Source organism: Scomber japonicus, chromosome 20 (assembly GCF_027409825.1).
Source record: "Scomber japonicus isolate fScoJap1 chromosome 20, fScoJap1.pri, whole genome shotgun sequence".
NCBI lineage: Eukaryota > Metazoa > Chordata > Actinopteri > Scombriformes > Scombridae > Scomber > Scomber japonicus.
In genome coordinates this window covers 26,294,702-26,315,174 of record NC_070597.1, presented here as the reverse complement: position 1 = coordinate 26,315,174, position 20,473 = coordinate 26,294,702, and the positions used below count along the sequence as shown (strand labels likewise).

At 39.0% G+C, this 20,473-nt stretch overlaps 1 protein-coding gene across 1 annotated transcript in view; it reads left to right on the top strand.

Moving 5' to 3' along the window:
• The first annotated feature begins 335 nt into the window (after positions 1-335).
• reep3b (receptor accessory protein 3b) overlaps positions 336-20,473 on the top strand; it is a 46,833-nt gene continuing 26,695 nt past the window's right edge. The window contains exons 1-2 of the mRNA XM_053341236.1: positions 336-698; positions 17,789-17,861. Of these exons, the coding sequence (XP_053197211.1) occupies positions 667-698; positions 17,789-17,861 (105 nt within the window). The 5' untranslated portion in view covers positions 336-666. The remainder of the gene's footprint in view (positions 699-17,788; positions 17,862-20,473) is intronic.

Here is a 20,473-nt window from a genome sequence, read left to right as displayed (position 1 = left end):
TGAAACGATGTGACCCCGCCCACGCTGTGCACACCGTATTAGAAAACAAGGTAATATTTAAATTCACTGCTATGGAATTGCTCCCCTAACAACAGCGCTTAGAACCGTAGCCTTCATCGCTTCTCTCGACAATTGGTTAGAATTCGCCACGCATTGAAGAAAGACCAATCAGAGCGCAGGTCGCTGAGTTTGAAATTCCACCGCGGCTATTAAACGCATAAGTCACGTGGGCAAACACGCTAGCCAATGATGATTCGCGTTTGTTGTAAACAGACCGAAGTGGCCTATGGAGGAGGAGCTCGGGAGGTTGCTCTTTTCCTGTTGATGTCAGCGGCTAGCCGAGAAGTGTTCTGGTGCCAGGAGCTGAGGAGCAAAACGGAGACGGAAGGGGGAAACCTGGAGGGAACCAGAGACTTGTACCAAACAGCTGGAATCACATTGGATAGATATAGTTGCCGCTTAACTATGGCTACAAAGACAGAAGTGTGAGAGCGGACGCGTTACAAATATGTTGGATGGCTGAGGTTCAGCGAGATAGCTAGCTAGCAGCTCCGGGACTCACTCATCGAAGTTTGGCTCAAGAAGTTTCCAACGACACGGCTAGCCCCTAAAGGTAGCACCGGGGCCTCTCCCTCTACACAGGCCGACACTACAAAGACAGGAAACATGGTGTCCTGGATGATTTCGAGAAGCGTCGTGTAAGTAGAAACATTACTGACAGTACTGAAAGTGAAGAAAATAGTGCTTTTATCTTGTTTAGGAAATCAGGACAGCTGATGCGAATGAGCTTTGTTAGCATACTTGGCTAACGTTAACTTGTTATTGTCCTTTGGCTAAGTTAGCAGCTTAAGTCTTTTATTTTTTTTATTATAGACTACTGTGGACGCAGTGTAAACTGTGTCGTGGTTGAGTTTAATAAATAGACTATATGCTACAAGCACACACACATTGTTACTTGTGCCATATAAATAGTTTTATAGCCCAGATTTAGCTAACATCACTGTGGCTGATGGTTTGCTATGTGGGTTGAAAAGCTAATGCTATCATCTGTTTTTTAATCATGCACGTTGCTGGTGAGTCAGACATAATCACATGTAACTTTTGTTAAGTCTCGATGAGGTGGAGCTTTACACGTCTCTACATGTTCGTCTGTGAAGGAGTGTCAGGTACAGCTGTCAACTGGAAGATATTATTAACCAGCCCAGCCCAATTTAACCTGCCAACCAGTACATTGTGACCTAATAAGAGGAAAGACGTCTTTAATCTATTGGCATTGTATTCACTTGTTTAGTTAGTGGATATGTAGTTCGTCATCAGTATGACACTTAAATCTCTTGTGAGATTATTATTTAATATAGTGGACGGACAAGAGTCAGATTTCAGTGTTGCTTTGCTGAAAAAATCCCAGTTTTCTTCCTAACAGCGTGTCTTTATTGAATTTTCTCTCTTTAACTCTCCCTTTTCTTTGGGTGTATACGTCCAGGAACAGTAGTTACATAACTTGGTGTAATGGGGGGATAGGAATGTGGTGGAGAGGACAGAACAGAGCGGTGAAAAAGATGCAAAGCCTTTCCTGTTTTTTTTCCAGAGCAGCCTTTTAAACACAAACTCTCATGTTGATGCTGGACAATAAACACAGTCTTTTAGTTCATACTGCTATCACAGTCTAATACCTGGTTCATTGCTTATCAGTCAAGACTTGGGTCTAAGTTTGTATTGAGATTATTGCTTCACAGTGCAATATACAATGAAACGTCAGCGTGTGCTTTCATATAGGGGTTGACTAATATTATATATTGATTATTAGTAATTAAAGATGGATTGTTATTAAGACCCAATATACAGTTGCAGCAAAAATCAAAATCATGTTGTCAAAATATAGACCACTTGATGATGCTTCATTTATTACAGCACAACAGCTTTGAAAAGCTTTTAGTTGTTTTCAGTTATTTAAATGCAGTATATTTACTTAAGTAGTCTACCTATAGTACCTATAGTATTTGTACTATGTTAATTTATACTCTGCTCCATTTCAGAGGGAAGTACGTGTCACTTTTCAGATGAAGATTTAAGATCCTTTATACATTACAGTACATTATTATAGATTTAACCACTGGTTGCCAAACTCTCAGGCAAACAAAATAAGTCATTGTGTATTTGCGTCTCTTTGTCATGTTTCAGATGTCTTTGAATTGTTTGCAGATCCACCAAAGAGACTTTTCCACCCACATGGTTTCAAATAAAGAACTGTTAAAGGTTCAAAGAGGTGAAACTCTCCAATTTTTATTTTTTAAGATTAAAGTTCTGAAAAATCCATTTTCCCACCCCCTCAGATTTCTCTCATGACCTTCACAAAACATTTCAAACTGACTACAACAATAAAATGCTGCTTATGCATTGACTTCTCAGTATCAATAATAAAGTCCTTTTGTTAAATGTATTTTATAAACCAGTCACAGACCAATTTCACTTTCATAGTTACATTTAGCAGTTAATACTTCTGTACGTTTACTAAAGTAGGGGTTTAAATGCAGCACTTTAACATGTAATGTTATTTTTACATTGAGGAATTGATACTTTTACTGTAGTAAAGGGTATGAGGACTTATTGCATCACAGTTTAAATCTTCTATATTAACAACATGTGATAGCAGAGAAGTTGTCTTAACACAGCTCTTACATGCAGTTCCATTACATCTAAAGTCAGTGACAACAATCCTGCAGCTCTTTAACATTACAACAGTCAGTCACCTCCTGGACTCTCCTCAGTAATGTTACTGCTAGTTGTTGCTCAGTTTAGTTTTTATTTTTACTGTAGTTGTTTATCTAAATTATGACTCAACAAATGAACTTTGAACATTATTGCATTAAGGTTAGCTGGATGAGACTCATAATTATATCACTGCAGCATTATTATTATTATTATTATTATTATTTGGGTATTTTCAGTGGCGTAGCTAGTAAACCGGACATGCGTGTCATCATAGAAATAGATCATAAGATTTTGATGTTTTTAAAACTTCAGCATAGATGATTAAGATGTTCATTGCAACTTCAGCAATATGTGCTGCCTTATCTTCAGAACACAGCTCTTCAGATGTTCTCCATGTCGTCTGTGGCACTGTAGTACGCACAGCCATCAGCAACCAATCAGACCGTGCTGTGGGTGGGACTTTGCCCAAGATCACAGAGTAGTAACTACAGAGAGAAGCTGCTGCGTCAGAGCCAAAGTGGAACATATTGGCAATCATATAATTAAAAAAACAAGATTCTGATAATCATAAAAATACTGAATATCCGATCCTAGGAAAATAATTTGTTGACCTCTACTACTAAATTGTAAAGAATTTAAGCCCAACCAAGCCCAGCCATTTACTTTTTCAATTAGGTAATTTAATAGTCTGTAATTTGTTCTAAAATCTGTGGTATGCTAAAGCAAGAATTGTGAAGCTGTGGAACAGTTTTTGCACATTGTTTGCTCAAGAGGAGATAAATGAGGAAGTCTACGTGCTTTAAACTGTGAAACCTTTGTGAATAAATGTAACTTGTGATAGACTGAGCCTGCTGAGGAAAGAGGCTGTGAAATAACTCTCACACCCACCTGAAAGTCATTTTGATTCAGGAAAAGGAAAGCCTAGTACAAAAAATGAATGAATTGGCTGGAGTTAAATCATATTTATTTGAGTCGGGACACTGAGAAGCAACATGTGGAGGCATTTAGGACTCTACACTATAGACAAGTGTGTTTAATGCTTTTCCAAAATGCAGCTGGAGTTTCACAGCCTGTGCACTGTAGCACAGTATGAGCTCTTAACAGTGACTATGAGCAGAAGGAGCAGACACTCACATGAACAGGTTTGTAGGCCTTTTTTCATAGCTGCCTAGTTTTTGAGGATTAGGATTTACCTACTAAGTAAATAAATGACATACTGATGTTAATCTAATCCTGTGAAGATCATGGCAGTATTCATTTAGTCCATATCATTTACTCCAGTCCAGACTGAGTGACATGAATACATCAATCTAAAGCCATCAGAAGCAGAGTGCAGCATGGAGACTGCTATAATTGTATCCAGACCAGCTACTGGACTAGAATAGATCCTGGTCTTGCAAGTATTTCTGGTGCTTGTCCTGTAGCCTTCTCAGCAGTTTTCATGACTTATTCACTAGTTACTGTTACTTTATATGGGACAAAATGCAACAGAGAATTGAAACTAAAATACTTTAGCTAATTGTTTCAATGTGGTTACAACCTAAAGAAGCAAACCAAGCAGAAACCTCTCAGACCTGTTGTCTCTCTGCTGTTTCACTCACCTTTCTGACCTCTGCTTGCCTTCCTTGCCAGCATCCATTTTATACAGCAGAGTCATGTAACACTTCTGAAAAGTCAGTAAGTCTGAGGGCTGTGCTGATTTTCATCTCAGTGTTCGCTGACCAACTAATTTTAGGCAGTAGCCATAGCAGCCTGCGAGGAACAGTGCCAACATATTTGTGTGCATCTGTATCCATCTCTGTGTCTGGCTGGCTGGCTGGCACTCTCCTCTTCACTGTTGATAAAGACATCTGAGTAGTTTGCCTCAGAGCTTAACAGCCATGACAAACACTGACATTCTACCAAAGAATGTGGACCTCTGCACTGATCATTCTCTCATAGCACTGCACTGTTCTTAAACTCACCCCAAAAATGTAGCAGTATGCTCTGTAAAAGTCACGGATGGACTCTGTCAGCAGCTCCTCTACATCCCTGAATGTATCTTTAATTTGATAAGGATGTATTATTATTATTATTATTATTTTTATATATAGAATACACCAAATTATACAGGAGATACAGAGATACTCCAGTACCTAACAGTTAAAAATGACCCGTGTGATTTAAAGCTCAGGCTATAGATTGACAGTAATACATTATTATTTTATAATGGTGCTGTCCTTAGTGACATGCCTGAAAACAAACATTGATACAAATAATATATGAAAATAAAAAGCAGGAAAGTCAGTAAATGAGTGTGCATGGAAATGTAAATGACTGTGGGTGTGTCTGCTGTCCACAGCTGTTTACACAGTGTATGAGAAAAGCTTCCTCTTCACATCAGTAAATCTCTGCAGCATCTGAAGGCAGCAGGATGTTGATAAGTGAGCAGCCTATGAGAAGCGCTGTGTTAGATTGCATGGACGTTCACTGTGTTTACCTTCATTAAATCTCCTGAACACATCAGCAGGCTACAGTAGAACCACACACACACTGCTCAGTTATAACATGATGATAAAGAATTCAGGTTAGCAGGCCTCATCGTTTTACAACTTTATTTATAGCAATAGGAGTGTCTCATGATTTATTGTTGAAACACATTGTGATGATATTGTATTCCACTAATTACTAATTTATGTGAGCATGTAGGCCTATGAGTTTAGATACATTAAGGTCCAATATATAACTATACAAATGACTATTATTACAGTAACTCACTGATAAACAACATGAATCCAGATCATCACGTTTAACTGGCTGATCTATATTCACCTTCACTCAGACCTTTAGCACGTCACACTGCTGCACACACCTAAACGCACACACTCTGTACACCTCGGTTCTTGGTATTTATTATTCAAAGTTTAACTGAGGATGCAAAATATGAAACAGAAGGCGCCATGTATGCTTTAGAAACTCTCCTAGAACAGGGCTTGTCTACCTCTTTTACAAAAGTCTCTGAGTTTATAAGCTAAAACAGGTTCAACAGGCTTTTCTAAAGTCTCTGTTTTAGCAGAGTAGTGTTTGTGTTAGGTGTAAATGTAGCAAAGGTTATGTGTTTTAAGCCAAAAGTGTATTAGTGTGGACAGTGCCTACATTTATTGACTTTTTAAACAATAAATACTTGTTGAAAGTGAATCAGTATCAAAGTCAAAATGTCAAATGTTTGGCTCCAGCATCTCAAATGTGATGATTTTCTGCTTGTCTGTGTCATATGTGACAATATATTTAACATCTTATGGCTTTGGACTGCTAGTCAGACAAAACAGCATGGATTCTGAGTCAATAGTTCATGTTATTCCTCACATTAAAAAAAACATTGCATTGATTAATTGGAGAGAATACTTGGTTGATTAATTGATAATGAAATAGATGCATTGTCTAAATTAGAAATCCTATGTACACTCCTGCTGGTAGAATAAGGCTTTCAGGATGAGCATAATTACTGTTATTTATATTCATCACTGCTGAAAAATATATATGGACATGGTTCAATAGACTTTTAATCAAATTCAATATCTGAATCCTTTCAAATCTCTTATCATATCTTATTAGGTTCACCTTAGAGTAACAAGTAACTAAAGGCTACAATCAGTACACCTCAAACATGTCTAATCAGCTCAACAGTTTTTAGTGGCAGTCTAATTAATCCTAACCTGAAAATGAGCTGAGCAGTATGTAAATGAATTGAATCTGACATATTTCATTAACAGCTGTAGTAGGAACCCCTACCTCCTAAGAATATGCTATTATACTCAAATAATAAGTTTCTCAATCAGTAGTTGAAGTCATACAGGACTTGACGTTGCAGTCTTGCAGCAGTCAGGATATAGTGATATTTCCTGTGATGGCAGTTTAGAGGTTGTCTGTTTTTGTTGCCAGGTCACTGTCAATCAATTATAGATAATCCATCCACCAAGACACATCTGTTTTATATTCACATCGACATTTTTGAGCCATTGCAGCATAAAACAAAGTGCACAGAAACACCAAAATGGGGGAATCAAATGTTTAGACAAAGGAAAGCTTGACAGAGAGTGAAAATGTAAAATGTCAATTCCACCATAGTTGTAGTTTTCCCTCTTCTTTCAGGTCAGTATTAATAACACTGTAGGTTCATTTGCAGAGAAATCAGAAAAAAGAAGAGTTGAATCTGAACATGTTCATGATGTGTTCATTGTTTTTTTTGAATGTGGGAAGATTGAAAGAAGTGTGAGAGCGTTCTAAATGATATGTCATTTATTTCCCCATGAAGAAATCCTCTGGGGACACACAGACCTGGACTTTAAACCGCTCTCATTTGCTGTAGCAGCACTTCTCTCAACAATCCTCCCTCTGTGTTTTTAGGGGAAAAGTCATGTAATCAAATTCTTATTCCTAAAGCTCAAACCAGATGGTGGGAGCTCAAATCTTGGAGATCTCTGGTGTGTTTTCTTCTCTCTCTCTTTTTTTCTTCTTTCTTTCTTCTTTCCCTTTCCTCTCTCTGTGTGTCTCAGTGTGTCTCCTGTTTTTATTGCTCTTGTTCTCTCTCTCTCTCTCTCTCTCTCTCTCTCTCTCTCTCTCTCTCTCTCTCTCTCTCTCTCTCTCTCTCTCTCTCTCTCTCTCTCTCTCTCTCTCTCTCTCTCTCTCTCTTTCTTTTTCTCTTTGCTCTTTGCTCTCTCTCTTGTCATCCTGCCCCCCCACCCACTCCCTCCATTTGGTTGTTGGTGGTGTACGATGTCAGGAAACCAGGGAAATTGACCCGGAGCCCAGAGTCAAGGCCCGTCTAAAAAGCAACAGGGCTATTTTCTCAGCTGCACACAGAGAGCGAGGGGGGAGAAGGTGTTGAAATGTGAAGAGATGGTAGTTTTGGTATGAAGAAGGGGGCCCTGCGTTTCTCTAAATTGTTTCAAGAACTGTTCAGTGCACGTCCAATGTTCTTTTTTTTTCTTCCTTTTTTTCCCTGCGAGCAAGGTTTCTAGAGAAAATGTGTCTGCAGGTCATTAACAAGTTTGATCAAAGCATATGTACGTTTAAGAAGGACAGGAGGAAGATGAGGAGAATAGATACAGTAATGTGAAGGTTTAGCTTGGGGAAAGTGATCCTTTTTTTAGTTGAATAAATGACACATTGCTATTTCTAACAAAGTGCTGCTCTATGCAGAATGTGAAGCTAAATTCATGGTTGATTGATGGAGTGAGTGCTGTCATAGATACCAGTGTGTGGGTATCGATTATCACACTTGGCTAAACCAACACAACACTAACTGGGAGGATCATATGTGCTGTATTTATATAACTCACAGTAAGTGTTTGCATTCTTACATACTTTATGATATGCCTCTATAGAAGTCAATATAGGACTATTTTAAGCAGTCTGCCGGTGGTGAGGAGAAGGTTTGCAGTGGAGATGGATTTGCTGGATGTGTGTTTCATAAACATGCTTCATGTTGTATTAGAGCCCAGTATATTGGTCCACAGATATTATTGGCCTAACACAGATTTATCGGTATTAGCTATTATGCAGTCCAATATGTGCTGATAGTTTTTTTTTAATGCTATATGAAAAGCCGAATTTTATGTATATTTGATCCGTTTCCTAAATTCCAGTTTATTTTTATCTAGTTTATACTTAACCTTTACATGTGCTGGTCAAATTTGACCAGTATTGACATTGGACAGCTGTAAAAACACCCCAAATGTCTTTTATTCTGAAATTTAATGACTCTTCCTAAGGTGGCCCAAAATGCACAAAAAGGCTTACGCCCAATTTTTTATTTGTGTTTGTTGCTGAAATACGATCGGGAGGCTGCACGGGTTGTTTTATTTTGAAAGACGGAAGTTTTATTATGCCGATTCTGTCTGACTTCCTGTCTGGTGACGGACTCGGTGGAAATCCACCGTTAGGCTGTTCTGGGACAAATTTGACCCTTATCTATTGAATGAATAGTTAATAGTTTTAATAAGATAGTAGTTATGAGGATTTATTTTTATTCAAGATTCCTTTTCTTGTCATTGTAAAAAAAACAAAAACAAGGAAATTTCATTGCACCAAGCGAGTGAGGACGGATCTCAAGCAATAAATAAGTAAAAAGATCAAGCTAGATAAATAACATTAGTTCTACTAAATGCACATTGCACACACACACAGTCAGCAGGTATACGGCCAACATAAAATAAATCATATTATTGCATAATTTCAGTTATCTGGATGATTTCATGGCAGTGTTCTATAGTGATGGCCTTAAGGTGAAAAGATGTAGCAGTGAAGACTGATGGCGCTAACAATATTTTGGTGGAGGTCTAAATAATAGCATGAATCCAGCTTTACTGTGCATGACTCATACTAGAGCTGAGTTTTCTTTAGTGTGTATATGTGTGTGCTGTACTGTATCAGTGAAGGTGTCTATGTCATAGTGTTTGCCATAGTGCTTGCTCCTGGAGGAATGTTGTGTCTCATTAAGTTAAATTAAAGAGTACGATCTCGAGTTTTTGTTGTGGTTTTCGCTCTATATAAATAAAGATTGATTGATATGACTGAACAGTTCATTGTTTTATATAGTAACAATATTTTTATACAGCTTGTGAACTGTGCCACAATAACTGTCAATGAGATTGTAATTGACATAAGCACTGTAAATCAGTCTCACTAATCTGGAGGAGTTGAATGTTGTAGTCAGTGACTGTTAATTCTATCACCTGCAAATTCCCTCAGCTGTGGCTAATTAATGTTAATTATATGAGGTGGCCAAACAACAAATAAACAGCTTTTCTTCTGCTTAATGTTCTGTCTGAATATCTGTCTGAACAATTTACACTTTGACAAAAAGGGTTTAGTGAAGTCAGACAAGCAGGTTGTGTGTTTTTGCTGTTTAAAAAGAATCCTCAGGGTGTGTGTGTGTGTGGTTGTGTGTGTGTGTGGTTGTGTGTGTGGTTGTGTGTGTGGTTGTGTGTGTGTGTGTGTGTGTGTGTGTGTGTGTGTGTGTGTGTGTGTGACAGCTGGCTGGCAGGTAACTCTGTTGTTATTGAGTGTCAATGACAAGCAGCTGGCAGACAAAGTTGTCTCAGTCTCCTGTTAAACTGTTGAAGCACGTCATATCAGCTAGAGAGCTGTGAAGCTGGACCTGCAGGATTCAGCACTGAAGCTCACATTAACAGAGTTATGCCTGCCTCACAATGGAGCTTTATGGGTTGAAAACACATGACAGAGAGCATGAGTGTGTGTCAACATTATTTAATACAAATCTATGCATTTTCTTGTTATTTCTGAACATTTTTAAACCAGCAATATCTATTGTGCTTGAGTAAATGAAGTTCCAATTAACAAAAGTGATTAAAAAGAATAATTGGGGGGAGTAAGTTTGAGGGAGAGGGGTCCGGGGGTCTATAGGTGATTGGTGCAGGACACTAAAAGTACTCCGCTTTAAGACGTTCAATAGAAATAAAACAACTTGTCTCTTATGATAAATCACAGGAAGTCCTCTCACTCATTAGAGCTAGCTTCAGAGAGGAGGCCAGTCAAAATGTATCCAGCACCAGCTGTATGTGTATATGAGAGGGTAGCTGGCTACTGGAAGTCAAAGATGTCATATTCATATTGATGCTCTGCTTGTGTAACAGTAGTTTGATGAATTGCTATGAAACACATTTGCAGATCAAATCCGTTTGAGCTTTTTTTATTCACAGTTCTTATCATTTTGGCGCTGGTCAGTTTCTTTTGGCACTGCCTAAAACTTCTTTAGTACACTTCAAAAATTCCTCAATGCAGAAAAACCCATGATTAAAGTTAAGTCAAGCAGCTAAAATGCAGAGCTGTCAACAGCATCATTATGAACTGTCAGTCTGCTAGCAAACATTGTCAGATGTGATTTCACTTTAGTTTCATACTGTAAAATAAAATGGCATAACTCACCAGTCCAAAACCAGCACTTTGTCTTTATTAGCATAACTGGAAAACAATGTTAGTTTTGTCAATAAATCATCATCATCATTATATCGAGTCATCATTTTTAGCTCTACTGATGTGGCTCAAATTGGTACAAAGTAGAATGACTTATTTTGGCATTTTAATGATGTTTTAATGATGGAGGTATTTGCAGAAATGAGCTGAAACTCCTGCTGTGGACGTTTTTTATTTTTTAAATTTTTTTAAAGAATTCATCTGGTTTAATATAGACATAGCGTTCCACTTCAGCCTTCAGTCATTTAGTTGAAAAATAACCTTTCGCATCAAAGCAGACTGCATAATTTATGTTAGTCTGTTACTGTTGTTATTGAACTTGTTTATTACTGTCTTTATTTCCCTCACACCATGGGCCCAGCTGTGTGTCTGTGTGTGTCTGTGTGTGTCTGTGTGTGTGTGTCTGTGTGTGTCTGTGTGTGTCTCTGTATGTGTCTGTGTGTGTGTGTGTGTGTCTGTGTGTGTGTGTCTGTGTGTCTGTGTGCAGACTCCAGTCAAAGCAAATTAGGAGCAATTGAGACGCAAATACCTGCTATTATCACAGCATCGGCAATCCCCTTTCATTAGCATGACTAACATGTGCGAGTCAAACACCAGGCCTTCAAATGACATCACTGCTGCTCTGCTATATTACTGACACACTGACAACATCCTGATTCTCCAGCTTCTATGACAACGCCTCATCTTCCAGCCAGGCTGCTGTGCTGTTCCTGTGCTGCTTGGACAAAGAGGAGGGTCCAGGATGTTGTGTAACCAGTTTCTCCTCTGCACACATACAAACACACCCACATACTCACATACCCACATACCGCTGTAAAGAGAGGACAGGGATTCAGTTAAAAAAAAAAGGCTCACTTTTCCTCTAGATCAGGGGGGTCAAACTCTTTTACATTCAAGGGCCACATACAGACCAATTTGACTTCATGTGGTCTGTATCATTAAAAACATGGAAGGAAGGAAGGAAAAGGAGGAAGGAAAGAAGGACAGACAAAATGAAGGAAGGAAAGAAAGAAAGAAGAAAGGGAGGAAGGAATGACAGACAAAGAAGGAAGGAAGGAAGGAAGGAAAGTGGGCCGTGTGGACCCCTCGGCGGGCCGGTTCTGGCCCACGGGCCGCATGTTTGACACCCCTGCTCTAGATGGTTTCAGCTGTATTGTTCTCCACTTTTTTATGCAAATCAAGCAGCGTGATTTGAAATCACAGAGTGTGACAGAGAGATGGAGACACGAAGAGAGAGTATGGGAGCTTTGGCAGCCTCTCTGTTTCTATAGCAACAGCAGGAAAATAAACTGCTGTGGTCGTTGGCGGTTCGCCCTGCTGCTAAGGGGACTCTGGTCAGAGGGAGTGTGTCTGTATACAAGACTATATACAGTATGTCTTCAGAGTGTGTTTGTAGGCTGAGTGCTGTGAAATTGTCCTTCTTCCAGACTTTTATGGATGCAGTTTAGAGGAAGAGTGCTAAAGTGTTTATTAGAACTCTTTTAATGCCAAGTGCTCAGTAATATGAAGGTAGCCTCTGATTTCTGAGATCTGTAAGATGAAATCCAAAGCATATGGTTTGTCAGGCTGAATCAGACAGGATATTTGAGTCTTTGGGGTGGTCACTGTGTCATGAGCCTATCAGACTGTCCAGACAAGTCCAGACTTGTTTGGCAGATGTGACATCAGACTCCAGCCAATCCTGATGCACAGAGGTAATCAATAAGGTGAAATATTTATGTAGGCCCCTCTCAGTCAGTAGAAAGAAGGTGAGGATGATATCACATAGTTGCACGTTCTCTGGAAGAATTCATCTTGTAGGAACTGTCAAAATCAGCAAGAGAAGGTTAAAAAAAAGCCATACACCAGATCGTGATGCAGGTAGAGAGAGAGAGAATTGCAGGGCAGATCTCTGGCTCGTATCATGCAGTCACATCTTGGCACCGGTCCCTGAAGAGATGACATTTTGGGAGATAGCAGGTGGAGACAATGAGAGCGGAGTCATTGGCATGGAGTGAGCAAAGTAGATCGAAAAGACGATGTGAGAAAGAGCAGATGGAGATTCATCAGCACTGTTATATGAAGTGTATAATCACAGCAGTCCTTCATTCTCAGTCACAGTGAAGGAGCTTTGGCACTTCTGATCATTTATTTCTTTTTTTTTTTTAAATACAATTATATACTGTAGTCCTCTTAATGCAGGCTCTTTCTGCTTATTTCTTGCTGGACTGTCAGAAGTATTCTATATTATAACAACCTTTAAAAGCAGAGTTAATGGAAGAAAAACCACTCAGAGGCAGTGATTCATCTGCTTTATCTATCTCTCTTAGGGAAGTTGCATGATGAAACAGACCACACATACAATGGAACTGTAGAGAAGTACAGGAAATGATGGAGCGTTTTATTAAGCTATAATGAATTGTTATCTGAGTGGATTTAGATCTTGGAATATTGACTACTTTAATAAGCGAGTAAGTAAGTATACCTGGAATTTTATCCACCCAGTATGAACTTCAATTTCCTCCAATCTGTTGGTTACAGAAGAAGCCCAGCCTCTGTGTAATCTGTTGAGCAGAGCTTAACATAAAGATTCAAGCTGTTCATGACATTCAGTGATAAGCTATGACAACACTAGATACAAGAAAAGGTCACAAGTGTGATGAAAAGATCAAAAATGGAAGAGAGTAACTGTAGTGACTGACAGGAAGTAGAGTCACTCACCAACATGACCCATTGCTTCATTTAGATGAGGTATTGGATGTTCCTCTTGTGATTGTGATCTAGGGCTGGGCCATTATGGCAAAAATCAAAATCAAGATCACGATCATGACGACCTTGATTAGGATTAATGAAGGATTATCTCCACCCTTGATGAACAATGATGTATTTTCACAGTTTCTTTAGTTTAGTATTTTCCACTGCTGCCCTCACACATGAGGATCTTTAGGGAGTGAAAATAAATATGTTTTAAGATGTGATGCTGTGGTGTAAGATGTAAGATGTGTCTAGTTTACTTGATTAGAACTATGTAAAGATCATGCTTTGGGTTCAAATCATCACTGGAGACAAGTTTTCATATTCCTTAAAGATATGCAACCTTTGCTGTCATGGCAACAGTGAACACCACCATTTATTGACATGAGCAAGATTAAGTTGATTAGAGTTTCTAAATGTTGGTTTTGATTATTTTTTGATTAATTGTCCAGCTCTACTGTGATCATAGTTTGCTCTATTTGAACATGTGGAGATGCATTGGTAGCTTTAGACAGACTGGTCAGTGGTTTGACCTACAGTATATGCTGTGGTTTCCCTTTATTTCCATCTCCACTTGCGCTGTCCTGCTTCCACTAGAACATTTAGTTTATGTCTGTGATGTTTCTTTGTCTCATTATCTTTATCTGTTCTTTCGTCCCATTCTCATGAATGCGATATCTTAGAGGGAATTTCTTTAAGGGAATTTCTTCAGATTTAGCACCAAGTGTCCACTTGAACTTTAGGAGGCAATGTGTTTTTAATCTTGAATTTTGAGTACTGCTCAGCAACTTGCAAAATAGTCTTAAAAACCAACATGAAAAATGGTGGATTGTGGAATATTATCACATCCCCAGTGATAGGTAGGTCATTCATTCATCTATTCACTCACACATTCATTCACCATTGGTACAGCCATCAGGAGCAATTAGGGACTCAGTATGTTGCCCAGGGACACATGACTCCAAATGATTCATCAATTATCAAAATAGTTAGTAACTAATTGATAATTATTTTATCAGTTCATCCATTGTAGCTGTAATCATGAGAACAGTTCAATCATTTACAGGGCAACACATCATTTATCATCTTCATTGTAGCCAAGTACAGCACCTTCTACAGTGTATGTCTGGAATCAGTGTATGTAAGAATCAAGTGCTATCAAGTTGCATGTTATTTTATTAGAAGTGTTTTTTAGGGGGCTACCATACAAGGTAAAAGTCAGGATATCTCTGCTGTGGGTGGGCAAAGTGGAAAAAACATGTTCTGTCATGGTGGGAGTGGACCACATATTCAGTGTTCTTGTAACTATGTGTTTAATTAGTGATCAGGTCATTCTCTTTAATTTAATAATCAGTTAGTAAATGCACAGCTGTGTCTTTAATGGCTGAGTTGTTTTTTAAAGCCTTAAATAGTGACTAGTGTGCAGTTAGTCAGTGGTGGTGTCTGAGTATGTAATCAGTGTGTATTCCAGCTCAACAGATCCATATCCATCTTACATGCTGGACAGATCTGCAGAGAACACACTGTGCTGCAGGGGGGGGACGGGGGGGGGGAGGGAGGAGCACAAGAATGTTAGAGACGGGCTTTGGAGGGAAGGAGTGTCCTGCTATAAATTGATCTAGTCATTTCTCTCCTCTCGCTTCCTCCCCCCTCTCTCACTCCTTTCTCTCGCACACACACACACACACACACACACACACACACACACACACACACACACACACACACACACACACACACACACACACACCGTCCTGTCAAGAAGAATATATGGTTTGCAGCTGAGAGCAGAGAGGTTGGACAAACTGCCCTTGTTACTCTCTCTCTCTCGTGTGTGTGTGTGTGTGTGTGTTTGTGTGTGAGCTGGGGTAGAAGGAGCTCTGTTGACTTCAGTAGATGGTGTACAATAGGCACAAAGACCTTCAGTCTTACTCTCTGCTGTAAGTGCTTTTCACTCATTTATCTCACCATTGAGGTAAAGACAACAATACTGATATGTGTTACACCCACATTAGCTTTAAATACACCCTTTTTTTCTACTGGAACGTCAATGAGTGAATGGGTTATAATGTAACTTTAAAAAAATGAGACTTTCCCCGACAGTCTTGTTTGTAACAGCCTGCAGATTCATTTCAATGTGAAGGAGTCAAGCTGGTTTTTCTACAAAACTTCAAGGATGTGAGGTTTTGTGTGCTGTAGTAGAAATAGCCTGCAGCTCTGTTTACCACCAGGTTGGGTTGTAGCTATGGTCTAACCATCGCCAGCCCGCTATCTCAGTTTCTGGGTTTTTTTTGTGCTAGCTGCCTCCATTGACCACAACACATTTCACAATAAAACCACAGCGCCTTGCTCCTTGGCCACAGCTCATTGAACCAGCCAGTGTTAAGTAGGTTGGTAAATAAAGTTGACAGTTTGCAGATCAGGTTCAGGTGGTTGATTAATGCAGCTCACTTAACAGCCACCTGTGTCACTAATGGGAAACCATTAGTCAGCTTTCTGAAACCTTGAAAGACGCGCTCATCAGTATTTATATTGATAGTTGCTCTGATCTTGTGAAGGAAGTGTCTTGTGAAAGTTGTCACTCACAGGGAAGAAACAGAGAATTATTACTGACTCTGCAGTTTCTATCACTTCTTATTTTAGCTCAGTATTTTGGTTTTATGGTCGCAAACAGCAGCAACAGGAAGCCACCACACACTACCTGCACAGCACCAAACAACACACACACACACACACACACACACACACACACACACACACACACACAGTTATAGAGACTAGTTGGTTAACATAGTGGAGCATTTAGCTGCTTCTGAGCAGATATATTTCTAAGTGACTGTTGGAGATCAAATGAAAAAGGAGGGTGAATATTAGACTATATCAGGTGGACACAAGCTAAGCATGACTTTCAAATACATGCTAATGTTAATAGTCAACTCACAACTCAATACAGAAGCCTAAGTACTAAAGAATCTGTAAAAAAAATGAGAAGAAATATTGCTGAAATTGAACTTATTTTTCTTTAGGTTGTTCATCTAACATGTCACTTGTATTATATGATATATTTTCAGCTTGTTTTTGCTCTTAAGTGTAGAAAAATCTCTTGATGCAGCTTTACAGAGTGCTAGAAAAGCACTGCTGAGTAGGATGTGTCATTTTTACCACGTCAGAACACCAAAGTTTATAGCTTTACATAGAGCTTCTCTGAACAGCCACACTTGTAGGTGTGGTGAGAAGCCTGCTGTTACTGAGGGAAGAGACACCATAATTATTTCAGTTTTGGGATACTGGCAGACACCACAGTTTGATCATCAGAAACATTCACAGTGTTGTATGTGTAGAAAAATGGCACAAGTAGCATCTATGAGAAGGACAGAATGTTGAGAATAATCACTATTATTCATTACCACTTATTGTTGGCATTAATATTTATATGTAGCAACATGATGTCTGATGTGCTCTAGTTACTTTTACAGTTTTAAACTCTGTGTCTCATAGTTCTCTGTATTTTTTTTGAATAGTTCCCTGATATCCAGACACAAAACAGTTCATGCTTTCCTTCTGTTTCCAATAAGTGAAAGAGTAACTGAGCTGAACAGATAAAACAGCACCACCTACAGAGAGGAATAGACAGCATCGATCACTAACTTATCACAGTCAAACAATTCAAAAGTTATTAGAACATATTCTGTATGAAAGCACAAGAAGACACATGCAGAGTGCAGAACACTGATGGGGTGCTGAAACCTACACCGGACCATGCATGGAACCAAACCCCCAAATTACCCCCCCAACCACCACTGCTGCTGCACAAGATTACAGAGGAAACACTGAGTCATTGTCTTGTGTTCCAGTGGTTTTCAAAGTCTGGGTCAGGACCCAACACCCAATCATAGCGGGATATAAATAAGTCCCCAAATTGTCCTGCAGGAACAGATTCGGGCTTTTAGCTGGAAAATCACAATTTTATATGTAAGCCTCAGTTTGCTCTGAGGATTAGACTGTACTGCCATTTTTGGTTTGAGGGTAAAATCTCCTTCACTAGTGTGAGAGGAACTGTGACTGTTCATATCATTCAGTAGAAGCACAGACATACAGGATATTGTATTCTAACTGACTGTGTATGAATATTATGCTTGTATTCAAATGGGCTGTATGGCTGTTTATGTCAGTGTTGAACTTCTTGTGGAGGGGTTAAACAGTGATACGCTGCCAACAGTATCACTGCTGTCATTGCCATGACAACATATCAGCTTGGATTTTGTGTTTCCAGCTTTGTGAACATTATGGAAAAACTAGTAATTGTGTATATTTCCTATGTGACAGTAATGATGATGTTAATGTTGTGTGTTGTGTCTCCCTGCAGGCTGCTGTTTGGGACTCTGTATCCTGCATACTACTCCTACAAAGCTGTCAAGACCAAAAATGTCAAGGAATATGTAAGTAATATGTAACAGCATCACATGTCATTTTTGCAAAAACAATCTAGTGTCTAGATGCAGAGTTTGAAATTTGCAGCCAGCAGCCAAAGTTACTAGCAGATCTTAAACTTACCTATTCAATTTCCACAACAGTAAAACATATCTATTTAAACTTTCTTACAATAAACCAGCCTGAGTTGCTGCAAGTGTATCACTAAATCTATATGTATCCTGACATTATTGGTATTGAGCAACAGTACCAACAGCACTGCAATCTCTCATTATCATCTTAAATGACTAGAATGAGCTGATTTATGCAAATCTAATTTAAGACACTATTAATAATCATTTAAGTAAACTAAATGAAAGGCAACCTACCAAGAACAGGTTTTCCTTATTGTGCAGTTTTCTTCTGCACCATCATGTCTGGAAAACATGGCATTCATTATTTTCAGGTAAAAAAAAAAAAGACGTGCACTTATTTTTGGTGCCATCGTTTGTGCAACACCAAACCAACCTTTTTAATTTCTATGCATTCTTCATTATTTCACATGTTTCTATTGAGAGGAGTGGGTCTCATCTCACCCTTATTTATCGTAGCATAATAGGCAGTTATTTCAAAGGTGTGACATAATAATGTGGTTTTATATTTGACATTGTGCACAGAGTGTTATATTTACATTAACAGGAATATCAGGTTTGATCAGACAGGCTGTCATTGTCTTTGTGCATGCAGAAGTTCTTTAACCTGATGAAACTGCTGCACCTGTTACAGTTAGTATGTGTGTTAGGTGGGTTGGGTGAGTTGAGCCTTGTGCATATGGAGCTGGTTCTGTACACTTTGTGTGTTTGAACTATATTAATGTTTAGTGTTAAAGTGGAAGGGAGCTGCTTCTCCTCTTTTCTGTCTTTCTGTGTTGTTCATTACTCATAGATTCAAACAGCTTTGTACACCACCTCCTCATCCTCCTCATCCTCCTCCTCCTCTAATACCTCCGTTACAGCAGGGTCAGATTCACAGACTCGTGCCCTTAGACCATGCAGGAACTCTCTACAAATGAAGTATTCAGATTCCTGGCTGTGAGTGAAGTATTCACACACCCCTCCCACTCTCATACGTGCAGAACTTGTGGAAAGTACTGAACAGATCAAAGATCCGTTTGTGAATAACCAATCTGTGATGTTCAGTACTTTCCAGAAGTCTTTTAGTGTTTAGTTATTTCAGCATTTTTTTTCCTACTTTTCCAAGAGTGCCTCCAGACACAAAGGTTCATAAAGCTGTTGCTTTTAATCAGAGGTCCATGTCCTTTGTAGAGAATACAACGTGAGTTATGGCAGCAGTGTGTTTCCTATGATGGATTTTCTCTGTATGATTGCAAGTGAAAGCTCAGTGATTTAGGTCATTTGTCTAGTTTGTAAAAAGAAGCAAATATTCATATTTTTACTTGTCTCGTTTAATTTTCCTCTTCATTTCACACAAAGCCCATCCTGAAGTGTTGAGATTTATTAGTAGTTTGAGTATGAGGGAGGAGATGTTTATGTTCAGATTATTGCTCCCAGTTCAGTTTAATCACACATCGCAAATAAATTAGGGAGTGACAGGAAACTGTTCCACATCACCTCTTGAGGATATTTAAGAAACTCTGATTCTATCAAATCTCAGAGGATTTGATAGAACCACAAATATTACCTGAGCTGTATTGTTGATACTTCTGCAAGTTATATATTTAAACATGTTATTGAAATTAGAGGATTTAACTTAGCTGCTGCTTTCTTTAATTGTACACTATGCAAGATTTGCTTAAAAAAACAAAGTATAGACTGCTCTCTGTCTCTATGTCTTGGATGCATAAAGAGCAGCAGGTGTGTGTGTGTGTGTGTCTGTTGACTGAGAGCCTGGCTGAGCTACACACACACACACACACACACACACACACACACACACACACACACACACACACACACAGACAGACACACAGAGCAGACAGGATGAAGCTTTGTAGGGTTGTGTGGAGGTGTGTTTATTTGTTCTTTAGAGCGTAATAGCAGTTTGAAAATAACGTTTTACATTATCTCATTCACTGTTGATTCATTCAGTCTCTAGCTTGCTCAACCTTTGCTGCACTCTCTCTCTCCCTGAGGAGGAGGGGCCAATTCTGTGTTTGGTGTTTTCAAACACAGAATTCAATCAACACATCCTGCATGGTGCACCTTTAATATTAAGTATAAAGTGAATATTTTTATTGATGACAATTAGGGCTGTGTACTGTTTAAAACTTACTATACCAGTACCAATCCAAGTCCTCTTAAAGTGACACTGATACCAGCTGAGTCCTTCATTAGAGTCTCATTCTACATGTAGTTCTCTGTGTAGTGTAGACTCACTGTAGAGTGTTTAGGTGACATCTTGGCTGCTGAACTGCTAATCACACTAACTCAAATTCACCATGACTTCACCACCACAGACAGGTTGTAGTTACAGGTTGTAGCTGCTGTGGCAGTGGACCAATCACATGTTACATTAAATCCAAGAACGCTTGTGTTGATTGGCTGTGAGCAAGTCCATACAAATAGTCATATTTACTAGCTCTGGGTGCAAAAAGGATTGATTGTAGGTATCGATTGATGGG